Source organism: Aythya ferina (genome assembly GCF_964211825.1).
Source record: "Aythya ferina genome assembly, chromosome: 1".
In the NCBI taxonomy this organism is placed as follows: domain Eukaryota; kingdom Metazoa; phylum Chordata; class Aves; order Anseriformes; family Anatidae; genus Aythya; species Aythya ferina.
Window position 1 is genome coordinate 66,011,143 of NC_140296.1, and position 14,805 is coordinate 66,025,947.

At 36.5% G+C, this 14,805-nt stretch overlaps 1 protein-coding gene across 14 annotated transcripts in view; it reads right to left on the minus strand.

The window, feature by feature from the left end:
• LOC311433935 (proprotein convertase subtilisin/kexin type 6-like) overlaps positions 1-14,805 on the minus strand; it is a 412,148-nt gene that overhangs the window by 132,171 nt on the left and 265,172 nt on the right. For 11 of the 14 annotated variants that reach the window (XM_084513681.1, XM_084513679.1, XM_084513677.1 and 8 more), the window contains 2 exons: positions 2,748-2,829; positions 767-1,011 (listed from right to left, as the gene is read on the minus strand). In XM_084513681.1, the coding sequence (XP_084369807.1) occupies positions 799-1,011; positions 2,748-2,829 (295 nt within the window). In that variant the 3' untranslated portion in view covers positions 767-798. The remainder of the gene's footprint in view (positions 1-766; positions 1,012-2,747; positions 2,830-14,805) is intronic. The other 3 variants (XR_014691071.1, XR_014691072.1, XR_014691073.1) reach the window with 1 other exon arrangement.

Consider the following 14,805-nt stretch of genomic DNA (forward strand, 5'->3'; position numbering starts at 1 on the left):
CACAAAGTACAGAAATGCTAAAATATAGTAGCTTAAAGCAGTAGTTTCCTAAATGATCTCTACCAGTATTGAAGAATAAAGGGACAGCAAGGGAAGATACTTGCCTGACTGTTTATGAATGATTATCAAAGATGTTCAGAATGTTGATTGACCTTGTATGTAATGCACTAAATGAACTTTATGTATGGAAGACAGCTTAGGAATTAAGGAACTGTGTGCACTCTAATCCTGACAGCTGATGACAACATTTTCATTCCTGTACAATGTCTGTAGAGGTCAAGTGAAAGGTAACCATTTCTTAAAATGTCTGTAATGGGCAGAACTACGGCAAAAGCACCCAGATAGATCTATAGATTTACATACATCAATTCTGTGATCTGGAACAAGAAATGGAGTCTTATATTAGAAGGGGCATGCATGTGAGAAATACTTGCAGAGTCCTGAAGAGAGGAGTGAAAAATTTGTTAAATGGTCTCCAGAAAACCTGCCAGATTTTTGCTAACCTCAGGTTGCCACATGGATTCTACCATAAATATTCACCTGCATATTATGAAGATTCGAGTTCATGCTCTATCAGAAAACTTGCTATTCCCCTTGGTGTTTTAGCTCATCTATTCAAGAAAGTGGGGTATGTCATGGCCTCTTGTAGAGTTTCTGTTAGAAACTTTGACTCAGGAAATTTTGAAAATTTTCCATTTACGAAAATTTGACTCAGGAGGGTTCTGCTTATTCACATCAATATTTTACTTGCCAATTTCAGACTCACCTTGCTTCAGGTTAAAGAGTTGTTTCAAGGTGCTAGACTCCACAATCCTTCCTCAATGGATATTTCCAGGTGGCATTGACTTTGATTTGTTCTTGTAGTCCATGAGGTCTTGGGCAGAGGTAAACGATGGCATGCTTTGTCCCTGAGTAAATACTGTTCATATAACCATCCACACCACTGCAGTCACTAGCCAGACCACTGTTTCCTGACGCCCAGATAAAAATATTTCCTCTACCACAATGACCCTAGGGGAATAAAAAAAATAACAAAACAAAACTGAACTTTCCATACAGACCTTTTATTTTAAACAGCCAGTGTTATATTTCTGCCAAACTTAGAAGGTGTTTTTGATTATGTAGCTTTCAACTACCACGGAATTAATATAGAAAAACTTGTGTTCTTCAGGGAGACCTGTCATACATCTGCAAAATAAGGTTCTTTTTATGTACCTACACATTAACATTGACATCCATTCCCTCATTTAATTAACAACATTTGAATGTTGTTTCCTTTCATGTAGTATTTTTTTATTTTTATTTTTTGTTATTATTCCTAAGCTGATCTCTTGCTTTGGATGCAGATAAAATTGGAAAATTCTAAGATTTGGTCAGAAAAACAAAAACAAAAAAACAGTACCAGTAAGGGTCTCTTTTTTTTTCCTTATGTTTTTTTGAAACCTAAGACTGGACTTTCCTAGAGAGTTTTGAAAAAAATCTGAAGTGAATGAACCTCTAGATTTTGACTTGAGGGGAGAACTTACTAAATTTTTTGGTTCTTTCTTTCACTGAGTTCAAAGCTAACCTGCTGGGACTGGGAACTTTCATGTCATTAGGACCCTGGTCGCAACTATAAATACTTGTGGTTGCTAATGTAGGTACACCTGCTGGAGAATCTAGAGCATGTATTACATGTCTGACAAGGAGCTGAATTCCAAAGGAGAAGTTAAAACTGCATTAGTAATGCTTAACCTTAACAGGCAGATAAATGATATATGTTGGAGAAGTGCAATCTAATGTTCACTAGCTACTTGAATTTCTTTAATAAAGCTGACAAACTCATGAATATTAAAATGAGTCCTGGGTTATATGTCATTATGTAAGCTGTTTCTCTTGCATGGTAAATGGTGTCCATCGAGTTAATAAAAAGAAGAAAAGAGGAGAAAGTGAGGTCTAGACCACAAGGGAAAAGGTCAACGTGTTAGAAAGGAGGGTCTCAGTATTCTTTGTTCAGTACTTGATCTAAGGAACCAGCAGATAATGTGGATATTCTTTTTTTTTTTTTTTTTTTTTTTTTTTTTTTTTTTTTAAGAGGAGATAATCATAGAATAATTTAAGCTGAAAAATATCTCTACTAAAGGATAAAACCAGAACTTAACTACTTAACTGTATGAAAAGTAATCCATCCATTTATGAAACATATATTTGTGTACAGTCAGAAAATGTTGCAATGGATTTTTTTTAATGAAAAAAAAGACAACAAATAATTAGTTATAAGTGATAAATAGGTGATAACTTTTTTTCTTCAATAAGCGTAATCTTTTCTACCTATTTGTCTAGTAATTAATATACTAATACAGTTAACATTCTAAGAAGATGCAGATTTACAGTTGGAAGAAAAATGAAATTTTCAAGTAGATTTGGGATAAACTGCATAGAATTATCTCTGAAAATCCTTAATAAAAACATATAATTTATTCCAATTTCTTTTTTTAATTAGTGAAATTATTTAATTAGCAATATTATTTTTGTGTGAGGCTTTCTATGAGTGGAAATTTCGAAAGAGCAATCATAAGATAACTTTGAAGAACAACCTTTCCAAAAAATTTGGAAAATTAGCAGAAAGATAAGACTTTTAACAGATATTTTTAACCTGTTTTCTACAACTAAATGAAGAAATTCAAATTTGGAATGGCAATATGAACTATATGAAAATGCATTTTATTTCCAACTAAAATCCTGGGACATTCTCTAGTATATATTACCTTTCTCCCTCTCTCACCAGTCTCCAATTTTGCCTTGAAAAGAAGACATTTGCCTTGAAAACAAGATAGTTTAGACTGTTTCCTGAAAAATAACATTTTTGATCAATTAGGTCAGAAGCAGCTTCTGTACTTTTGAAACAAAACCGGGGGAAAAAAAAAAGGCATCGTAAAGGTACTGGATTATCCTTTTAATGCCTCCATTAATATTAAAGAAATCCTGCAAATACACTCTCTCAGTCTTGGAAAATATATTAATTGGGTGTATGTTGGAAATAAAATTCAAGAACTCACTTTTAATATTTTTTAAATCAAAAGCTTCTTGTTCTTAACAGCTAACCCATTTAGATATTCCTTCACTCTCTCCCTTCCAAAAGCCAGCTACTTCAGCTGACTGCTGCAGTTATTACAGTTATTTCACTGGCTAGAACAGTGAAATGAGCTACAGCCATCTATATTTATATTTGTCCTAGTGTCAGTGTTACTTCCACAAATGGATGGAAAAAAACACAACTTTTCTTAATGCTCAGAACCACATTCATTACCAAGCACCTCTTGAAATTGCACTTTAAGTGCCCCGTTTTCTTTGTGAATCCAACTTGATGTACCTTTCAAAAGCAAAAGGAGATTCCAAACACTTTTTTTTTTTTTTTTTTTCTGATTTCATATACTTCCATGTAATCACATATTACTGAAGATAATGGTATAAATGCAAGAAAATTCAGCCTCATTTAGTACAGACAATTCCTAGCTCCTTTCATTGGTAATGCATGTTTCAGACATTGCTGAGTGATAATGAACCATGTACTGATAAAATAGGAAGCACATAACACTATGAATCAAATCTTTTAGAAGTCCAAACCTGCAAACAAGTTTGCTTAAATGTACTCCTATGAATAGGCCCATTGAAATCAAGAAACTATTCATGTGCATAAATTTAAACATATGCAAAAATACTTGAAGACAGGAGATTTAGGTCTTAATTATTTTAGGTCACTGAAGGAAATGGAGGCCACAGTTTCACCCAGAACAGGTGACAAATCTGCTTAGAAAGGTAATGTGGAAGATGAATAAGGGAAGGGTGTATAAGCATTCTTATCTAGAAATATATGAACATACTGATATTGCCATTGAGGATCCAGCTGGGGAATGACTGATCTAGGTAATTATATTGCAAAATCTTTAGAGGAGACATCCCATACAAATTTTAGAAAATACAGATCAAGGACTCAAGGTAGCTGCTGGATGTATAATTCACTCTGGATAATTTGTTATACAAATCTCACCTCCTTTTTCTATTTGTGAATTGTACAAGAGCAGTTTATGATTTTCTTAGATTTATTATTCAGATTATTCCCTGAATGAAGGTGTATCATTTATGAGCAGTTCACTGCAAGTGCTTGATATTCAAAATTTGGCATTCAATATTGTTATGTTGGTTAGTCAGAGCAGAACACTATGCGTATTGTGTTTTTTTGCTGAGTGAAAGTAAGTTAGAGTCAGGTTTTCTGTTGTAAATCATCATATTTCAGAATTCAAAATTCACTTTCTATTCCCATTTTGTAGTAATCACAAGACATCTCACAAATATTCTGGTTAAAGACACAGTTGTTCAAAATTAAAACATCATTATTTCCATGGAATTATTTTGTCCTATTATGTCTCTATTTATGTCCTATAATGTCTCTAGTATTCATCTATAACAAGAAGGTTTATCAAAAGATATATCATAATTTAAAAAAAAAAAAAAATCACAACAAAACAACAAAACTAATAGAGATAATTTTGTCCAGCTGCATAATCCCCCAGCTGGGATCTCGTGGAATGTCCCATGCCTTATTCATCAGTGCTAATACATTAGGATCAAAACTTCCAAAAAGTGACATTGCTGAAGACTTATAGCCTTAGCTGTCTAAAATGAGTCAGAGGAAAGGTTAGAGAATGAGGAGTATCATTTATATCTTGAGAGCCTTATACTAGTGTAAGGGAAAAAAAATATGGGAAATTCCTATCTTGGTCCTGCTTCTGAAGAAATACTTCCCACATATTTTTGTGGCTCCCCTGTTGCTGAAAAATCCAATAATAAATAGAAGATTGTAAAAACATGGTAAAAGGATAGAAAACATCTTGAAATAGTTCCTAACTCCTATTTTTCTTCAGGAAGAAGAGAACAGCTAAAGAATTGGAAGTGAGATATATTGAGAAATTACACTGCTCTTAACAAAAGCAATATTTAGTAATTTCTGAGCCCTGGCTCACAGTCAGTCATCCTAACCATCTGCTCAGAACTGAACTTTTTCTTTTTCTTCAGTGTAGTTGAACTATATCAACAGAAACAATTTCTTCAGGGAGAGTAAATGTACCGCTACGTAGGGTTTGATGAAAGACTGAATCTTTATATTCTTGGAAAGTAAGTCTTCCTGTAACAAGGAGCTAACGTTTGAACATGTCAAAGCAAGCCTTTTAGAACAGGAGATAAGAGCACTTGAATGATTCTTACAAAGTGGTAGCTGGCCCAAAAGAAAATATTTTGTACGGTAATTTATTCTAGGAGTTACATTTCCCTTGGCCTTGACAAGAATTTTGCCATAACTCAGTAAGTTGAGTTTAGGTCCTGCTCCCTTGCAAGGTTCAGCACTGAAATACAGACCAACTGCAAAACCAAACATTTTATTTGTACAGACAATACTACTGGCACAGACAGAGGCAAGATAATGGTCAGATCCATAAGAGGAATGGCTCATAAAATAACGTCAATCTGAGATGGGGTCTTTCATGTTTTCATGTTTTTAGCTTTAACTATGCTGTTAAAAGCTATGCTGCAGAAGCTTTAATGCTTCAGCAACTATATTAATTTAAAAATGCTGTCATTAATAAAAATTCTTTTGCTTTTTGAATTGGTTGATAACATACCATCAGAAAGCTCTTATTGCTAATATAAGCTACAGCTGCGCTGGAGATGGTAGCTACACTAACCCTGTGTCACTGTCTCAACATATGGCCTGTTCAAAGTCAGTGTTTACATGGACATTCTACTATATGGAATTATCATGATTGTATTGCAAAAATCATAGGACTTAGTGCTGCTCAGTGATTCCTAGAGTGAGAATACAGCAGAACATTTGTTTTCTCCTTTTCTGCTTTCAAAAAGAAATAAAAATGTAAAGGCTTCTCTCTGTCCCTAGAAATTCCTCCCCCCCTCTACCACCCAATATAAATCAAGTTATATATAAGGATTCAAATTCGTGTGGAAGTAAAGGCACTCCTTCTCTTTTATATACAAATATTAATATTTTGTAAAATCTACTATTTTGGATAACCTACCTCCTCACTGTCACATGCCTGAGATTTGCCAAGCTGGAAATGTCCTGGGAGGATGAATCCTCCCAGGGTGCCCCATGATTGCCCCCTGGGCTAGATCTGCCTCTGCGCCCAGTGAATGCATGAGCAGAAAACACTCTTCTGTAGCACTTGCAGCATCCTGTGGGCCCAAACACATCAGGCATTCTTAGGTGGTGTTAATATGTAAGTAGGTGGTTAGTACCCTGCCAGGCATGTTTGGGCAGGCTGCCCACAGACAGCACGCAAGGCCCTGGCGTGGATTGCCTGGCAGCACAATGCACCCTTGTCTGCCCCTGTGGGAATGCATTTTGAGCAAGTGAGGTAGACATGCCTCTGGAAATCTGAGTAAAGCAAACTGTTCCGGTTCAGGTTAAGAGGAAAAAGGAAATGAATAAACATTATAAATCTTCGTTAGCCCAGTGAGAAAGAGCATTCTTTCATGCACAATAAAGAGCAAAAGAAATAAAAGGTAAGTAAGAATAAAAGGAGTTTTTGAGCTCTTTCTGGCAGCAAGAATCCCATGAAAACCCCTAGAAATACTTATTTCTGTGTAGATAAACCAAAGTTCTTCAAGAACCGTTGCTAGTGCATGCACAGAGTTCCTAACCAAACAGTATTATGAGAAAATAGCAGTTTAATGAACATGAAAGTTTTCCTCAAATTTGTTAAAGATTGCTATATACTGATCTAATTTCACAGAATCACTAAATTACACAGGCAGAATGGTTGAGGTTGGCAGGGCCCTCTGGAGGACATCTTGTCCAACCCCTGCTCAAGCAGGGCCACCCACAGCAGGCTACCAAAGGCCATAACCAGGCAGCTTTTGGAGATCTCCAAAGAGGAAGACTTCACTATTTAAAGAACACTTGTTTGGCCTATCCTGGGGCTCTGTCTTCCATATTTACTGCTGAAGAAAGAGAAGCCTCAAAAACCTGAGCTGCAGCTTCCTGTACCTGGGGTTTGGTAGGGTAATCCTGAACTTTTTTTTTTTTGCCATCTTGAGTTTGCATATCTCCAGCCAAGTCCTGCAAAAGCAGTGGCACTGGGTTGGGATTCAGTAGCAACTGCATTCCCTCCTGCTTGCCACCCATGTCGGTTGGGGATGGATGCATATCCCAGTTATGGAATATCATGTGTCTGGGTTTCTCAAATGAGGTTTTGAAATTCTAGCATGTGGGAAATTGCTGAATATTTGATTTCATAATTAAGGGGGAAGGAAATGCCGTATCAAAATACCTTAAATCCGTGCAAATAAGAAAATTTGGAGAGTTCTAGTCCAGCCTTCTTGCCCTTTTCATAGATCATTAATTATATACAAAGAAAGATATTCTATAATCTATTAATCCCTGCATGCACAGTAGCAATAGTTGAAATGCTGTGGAGATAAACTTCTGATGGGGTTTTGGTATTGCTATTGAGAGTATTCAGTTGGTAGAAAAGGTCTATGCAACTGACAATACTGTAAACTTACCCCAGTGGCTAAGGGTAGATTAATGACAGTAGGACAAAAGCTCAGATAAGGCAAAGCCACATACAAATAAGTACGAAGACTGGAAACATATGTGGCCATACAGAAACTCAAAGCAGATGATGGAACCACTTAAGAGTAAAATGACTGAAGTTACAGATATAACCGGTCAGACTAGAAAACTCCAGAGAAGGTAATATTAATGATAATGGACAACACATAGAACAAGTAAAAAAGACAATGTCATCACAGCAAAGACATATGCTACACTAGCTTTTATTAATTGGAGTATTGTATATAACACAAGGAAGGACACAAGGAAAGCAGTTTTTCTGCTCTGTTTGACACTGCGGAGGCCTCATCCAGAGAGCTGAATTTAGTGTGGGCTACCACATTTTTCAGAAGATACAGACAAATTAGAAAGACTTAAGAGAAGAATATAAAGAATGGTAAAAGGTATTAAAAATAAGCCCCAAGAAGAAAGGTTGACTGGGGTATGTTTGGTCTAGAGAAGTGAAGCAAAAGGGACACACAGTAGTTCTCTATAACTACATAAAGGTGTTGCAAAGAGGATGGGGACCAATTATTCTCATTTGTCAATGGGGAGAAAACAAGAAGTAATGGATTTTAGCTGCAGCATAAATAATATGGTTAATATTAAGAAAAAGTTTACAACTGCAGGAATGGTTAGATTGTGGAACAACCAAGCAGTTTTCCAAAATCTTCTCCTCTAGAGGAATTTAAGGCCAGATTTAGTGCTAGTCTAACAGCAGTTTAAGTTTAATAAAATAAATACTGACACAGTACATGAGGGAAGGAGAAAAAGGACTGGACTAAATGGCCTTCATGGCATGTGTTTGCTGGTAAGTAACTCTACGAATCTCTGACCTCATGCAGAGGTTTATTTGCTATTGTTATTCTTTTCCCTGTCTGTAATCCTTGTCTTCATCTGAAAGAGAAAATGTAGACACATTTTCCAGTCCTATATTAATTCTTATAGTTATCCACCTCATGCATTCAGAGATGTTACCACATTTCCCATCCTCAGGCCAGCTGGTCACTGGGGTGCCTTTAGACTGTCAGTTGGAAACAGAAGCTTTTATGCCTTCCAGCCACAGGGTAACTCTTGGGTCTAAGCTGTGTCTGACACCTTCCTGCAGGTAAAGACAAGGTTCTGTTTGGTCTTTGTCTTTAAAACCTTTTCAAATCTTCATCCTCATACTTTCTATTAACTAGTAACAGCACAATTAACACTATAAATCTATATGTTCTCTGCTTGGAGTATGACAATTGCTAAAGCAAATATTTTTCCTGAACAACACAGTGCCCATAGCCCTGTGCTTAGTTATCACTCAATATCCTTTATGTAGATTGGGATGTTAAAACTCAAGATAAAAATATTGCACATCAACATCTTCAAAAGGAGCATTAGGATGAGTATAAAAATCAAGAACACAAACAGCTTATATTATTGACATGCTTATTCAATTACTCTAAGAAGTCACTGATTTGTAAATGCAAATCAGGTTAATATTTAAGCCAAATTCTGAGGTACCAATACACTATTAAACAAGTGGGGTGGGTTGTTTTTTCTTTTTTTGTTGTCTACTGCATTGAAATACTAAGTGTCCTCAAACCACTGCTTAATGACATAGACTGGAAATGAAGTAGCTGAAAGAACCTCCTATATGGACATCATCTGCCAACAACCATTCCAATGCCAGCAATAAATTCCCAGACTAAACAGTTTAAATTTGGCATTCTCATTTGTGATGTTGTACTTATGCTATAGTCACAAAATTGATTCTCTGAATTCAAAGTATCCCAGCAAATGAATTATTAGAAATATGAAAATTTTGAGGACAACCATATGTCTACAGCAAATTAATTTGATAATTGAACAGAACACTATTCTTAACAAGAGAAATTTATTGTGGTTTGGGTCATAATAGCTACAGTCAGGGTCAGTCAGGTTTGCATTCTAATTCATACTTTCAGGAAACTAAACCTAATGCTGACTGGAGCCTGAAAACAAGCTCTCAGATGACGCAAGTTGCTTTTTTTGTAACCAATGGAAATACTATTTTTTTTTTGGTACTTAATATCTTTTTTTTTTTTTTTTTTTCTCCCTGAAGTTCACCTGATTTAAAAAAACAACACCACAGAACAATACAAACAAACAAACATCACAAAACCACAAATCTCTTGCATAACTAAAATTGTTTTCAATTTTAATTGGAATTTGTCCAAGAACTAGTTCAGAATGGTTTAGGTATTCTGACAATGAAAACAGAAGAAGTACGAATGTTTAAAAATGGACTGCAAAACAAAACAAATAGAAAAAGCTTCACAAGCATTTTTAAATGTGGACTTAATATGCGTGTTTAGCAGCTGGATTGACACAATGGACCCTAACGGCTCCTTCAGGTTCCTTTCATACTCTGTTATTCACTCTGCAGTCAGAGTAGCAAAAACAATTTTTTTGGGAAAAAGCCTATATTTTTGCAAGCAGCTGCATGTAGACAATGACACAGGCGATGTTATCATATGACTGTCCCAATAGAAAAGTGCTCTTGTTTATCTGAAGTATTTAGTATCTGGATATAAGGTGGTCCATGGGTTAGAATGGGATGCAAGTCAGAGCAGGATTTGGGCCAGGGCTATGAGACGTTTAGCTGCCAGATTCCATGACCAATAATAATGCACCCCAGCCCTTTATTTCCTCACCTGCCTGTTTACAAAGACCACTCACGTGTAAAAAATGTTGCTTACTTAACTAAGCTCATTTTCTGATAGAAATAATGAAAGATGTTTAGGATTTATTGAGCAATTTTATCTGATTTATGAAAGCCACTTTTGTCCACTCTACTCTTTTCTATTACAATTAAGTGTACCGTACTGGGAATACAGAGCTAATGCCCTCGAGGAAGACCATGTGACTGCAATTATTTATGAATTAACATGTCACAGATTTGAAGCTTTGAGACAAACACATTTCCCAGCTGCACATTTGTGACTTCTGAGTTTGTAAATGGAACAGATGAAATAATGACTTGCTCTTCCTCTCTATTCCTCTTACATACAGGTTAGCTTACTTGCATGGTATGTAAAGACAGGTAGGAATACTTATGTAGATATTTACCATTCACAGAGTGTAAATTAAACATGCCATTCCTTTATCAGCTATGATAACAAATGCTTGATGCCAGACTATATTTCCCTACTAGTGATGCTATCATTGTTTTTAATACTCCATTTGCCTTTAGAGACACAGAAATAATTTCTGAATGCTAATGCTGCTTAAAGCCAACACAATGCAGGAGTAAAACCCTACAAGAGTGAACTGCTTTAAAAAGTACACTAACATATGCTTAGCTAATGCTTTAACTTGATTTGTGCTTTGGGAGCCGAACAATAATTTGACTGATATTATTAGATACATACTTGCATGGTTTGTCCTGCAAACTTAAAAGTCAAGCTGAAATCAAACTCAGATGTCTTAATCGATAGCACAAACATAAAGGCAAGAAATATATGTAGAATACATATGGTTTTGCTGTCAGATATAAACAAGTGTATCTGATACACATACACACATATATTTGTTAGCTGACTATGTAAATTGAGATGAAAGCCCATTTTCAAGCATGACCTGCGATAAACAAATGCATATAAATAAACAATAAACCAAGATAACACTAGAATAACATCAATTAAAACAATTACAACAACTTCTAGTCATCACGAAGTATTGTTTCAGTTCCATCTTAAAACAGGAAGAGCTCCCAATTGTTCTTAAATCAACTGGTAACTGATTCCACATTTGTGGAGCCTTGAAACAAAAAGCTTTTTATCCCTATTTTGTATTCATTCTAGGACATGGTGGTTCCACAGACTGAATAGAGTGTAATGTATAAGCTGCTCCAAGTAAACGTAGCAGGTTGAAATAGTGGTCAATGATTGACACAGTGCTATAATTGCTATTTTATATACAAATTTTAAAAGCAAGACTTTGCAGGGAAGAGTTGTCATATTTAAAGTTGACATGATTGGTAAGTTGGAAGTGCAATTCAGATCTATGTAGTTTTACACAGCATTTGATATTGTGCCAGATAAACACACGTAAGTACAGAAAAAAAAAGACATAATAGAAAAAAAATAATAAAAAAAACCCTTGGAATTCTGATAACCATTTCTTTCTAAAACAACCTCTTCATTCCTATTTGCAAACACCAAAGTATAGAAGTTAACAGTGATTTTTTTTTTATATATATATATTTATAATGCACTCATTTTCTGTCTCTTACTTAAACATATAAATAAACCATCAAAAATAATTTTCTCTTCTTCAGAACCATTTGTTTTCCAGGTACTGCTTTCCACTTTTTCCCTAGATAAGTCCTCAGTAGTCTAGAGAACTGGTAAAATGATGACATCAAAAACAGCAACAGATTGGAAGCTGTTTAATAACAGAAGGATGGGACATTTACATTATACTATTTAAAAGTTGTCATTTTATTTCTATTAGCACTTCTAGGACTAAAATTCCCAACAAACACATGAGAAAAAGGCTCAGCCGGACCTTTAGGAAAGGGCTCTGAATACTGCCAGTTGCAAAGTTCTCTAGAAAGTCTTCATGAAAAAGGGGGGAAGTGTACCAAGATTTGATGCTGCCAAAGTTAAAAATAAAGCAAAGATAAAAGTGAAAAAACTCAGTGGCTGTGTTTTCTTTATAATTCACAAAGGCACAGTAAAGGACGGAGCAAAAAGGAGTAATTTTTACCCTTTTCCACTCCTTTATATAGGTCAGATTCAGGGGATTGCTGCACTGCCACTGAACCCCTGAAAATGAATATTCTGAAAATAGAAAAAGGAAGGGTGGCATGTCTGGAAAGGCGAGATGTCTGCGTGAGAAAGGCATTTTGGAAAAGAGCCCGTCGCCCACGAAGTGCTCCAGAATAAAGTAATCAAAACTGTGTCTGAGGCAAGTCATGACTTCTGCAAGCAGACAGGAAAGAAAGCCCATGTCATCACTGCTGGTGTCCATAAGTGGTGTGGACAGGATACTGTGCAATGACCCTTGCACAAGCACATGAGAAGAAGCACACAGACTTGCTTTGCCCCTGAGCACCTGCTACTGCATCAGGTCGGTGGTCACAGTTTGCTACTGCTCAGTATCAGCCACTTCCCTCAGATCAGTGGAGGAACTGCAAAAATTGAGTTTCACAGAAAGTGGACTGCTCAAATGGAGGAAATATATCCATGCATCAATTTATGATATTGGAGACTGCAAAACTGCTGGACCAAAGCATTGCAAATGGAAGAAGAGGACAGTAGGTCATGGTTAATACTTTCACAGAGGTGGCTCACTTTCCAACCAGTCTGAGCTCTACCTCCTGTGCTGCTGTCTACCACAATGCCCTTTTATTCTGGTTTCATGCTAAGGATGAGGATTTTGAAATCCAATGCCATGTCTGCCCAAGAAGTGAACCATGCTATTTTTAGCTTCCCAGCACCTGCAAAGGCACAGAATGCAACTGTCCTGGGAGGTGAGCAATTCAGTCAGCCCAGTTGCCTGCAGTAGCTAACAGAGTCCTGTTTTATCCTCACAGTTATTCACATTATGTCTTACATAAATACCATGTATTTATTTATTTATTTATTTATTTATTTATTTATTTTTGTGTGTAAATGCAAAAAATATCTGGAGGGGAAAAAAAAACGTACTGGGATCAAAAACTTGTCCCAAAAGTAAATGCTAGGAAAAGGTCTCAAGTTGTGCCAGGGGAGCTTAGAATTGGACATCAGGAAGAATTTCTTCATGGAGAGGGTGGTCAATCATTGAAATGGACAGCCCAGGGAGGTAGTGGAGTCCGCATCTCCAAAGCTATGAAAGAGATGAGTGTATGTGGCACTAAGGGATATAGTCTAGTAATGGGACTCTGTTGGTCAGGTTGACAGTTGGGCTTCATAGAATACTTTGAATTGGAAGAGACCATAAAGACCATCTAATTCCCTCCACCTACCCTCTCCCCCCCCCCCCCCCCCCCCACCACACACACACTGTGGTCAGGGATGCCACCCACCAGACTAGGTTACTCAAAACCCCATCCAAACTGACCTTGAACACCTCCAAGGTTGGGACATCCACAACTTCTCTGGACAACATGTTCCAGTGCCTCACCACCCTCTCAATGAATAATTTCTTCCTAACATCTAATCTAAATCTCTCCTCTTTTACATGTAGTTTAAAGCTGTTCCCCCTTGTCCCATCTCTATCTGTCCGTCTAGAAAGTCTCTCCTCTATCTTTTTTATAGGTCCCTTTTAAGTACTCAAAATCTGCAATGAGGTCTCCCCAGAGCCTTCTCTTCTCCAGGCTGAAAAACTTCTGCACTTTCATTCTTATTGGACTTATTCAAGCTCATCAGGTTCATGCTGGACAATTTCTCAAGCTTGTCTAGGTCCCTTTGGATGGCATCTCTTCCTTCTGTTGTATCAACTGCACCACTCAGCTTAGTGTCAAACTTGTTGAAGGTGCACTCAAATCCATGGCATGTGTCATTGACAAAGATATTAAACAACACCAGTTCCAATGTGGACCCCTGAGGGACACCACTCTTCACCAGACTCCACCTAGATATAGAGATATTGACCACAGATCTCTGGATGCCCTTCAAATTTCTCTACAATTTAGAGATAAGGATGTTGTGTAGGATTATGTCAAAGGCCTTACACGTAGATATATAAGTTTGTCTTCCCTTGTTGTTTGATATAATTATTCCAATGCCTGATCAGGCAGTTACTCCATCATTGGTCTGGGTGGTTAAAATCCCCCATCAGGACAAAAGACTACACATGTATGTAACTACATGTTACATGTATGTTACATACACATGTATGTAACTTGTAGCTGAAGCAAGGAGGTCTCTTCAACAGTCTCCCCTTAATCACACAGCCTTTAGTAAAACCCAACCACAAGGTGTATTTGGCCTGGCCCTTAATTTTTACCCACTTTTCTTTTTCTTTTTCTTTTTTCTTTTTTCTTTTTCTTTTTCTTTTTCTTTTTCTTTTTCTTTTTCTTTTTCTTTTTCTTTTTCTTTTTCTTTTTCCTTTTTTTTTTTTTTTTTCCCTTTTCTTTTCTTAGAGACAGTTCTTTGCAACTTAGCAATTTCTTAACAGAGAGCAACACCCCCAACCCTCCTTGTCTGTCTGTCTCTTCTGAAAAGCTTGTAGCCTTCAATTGCAGTGTT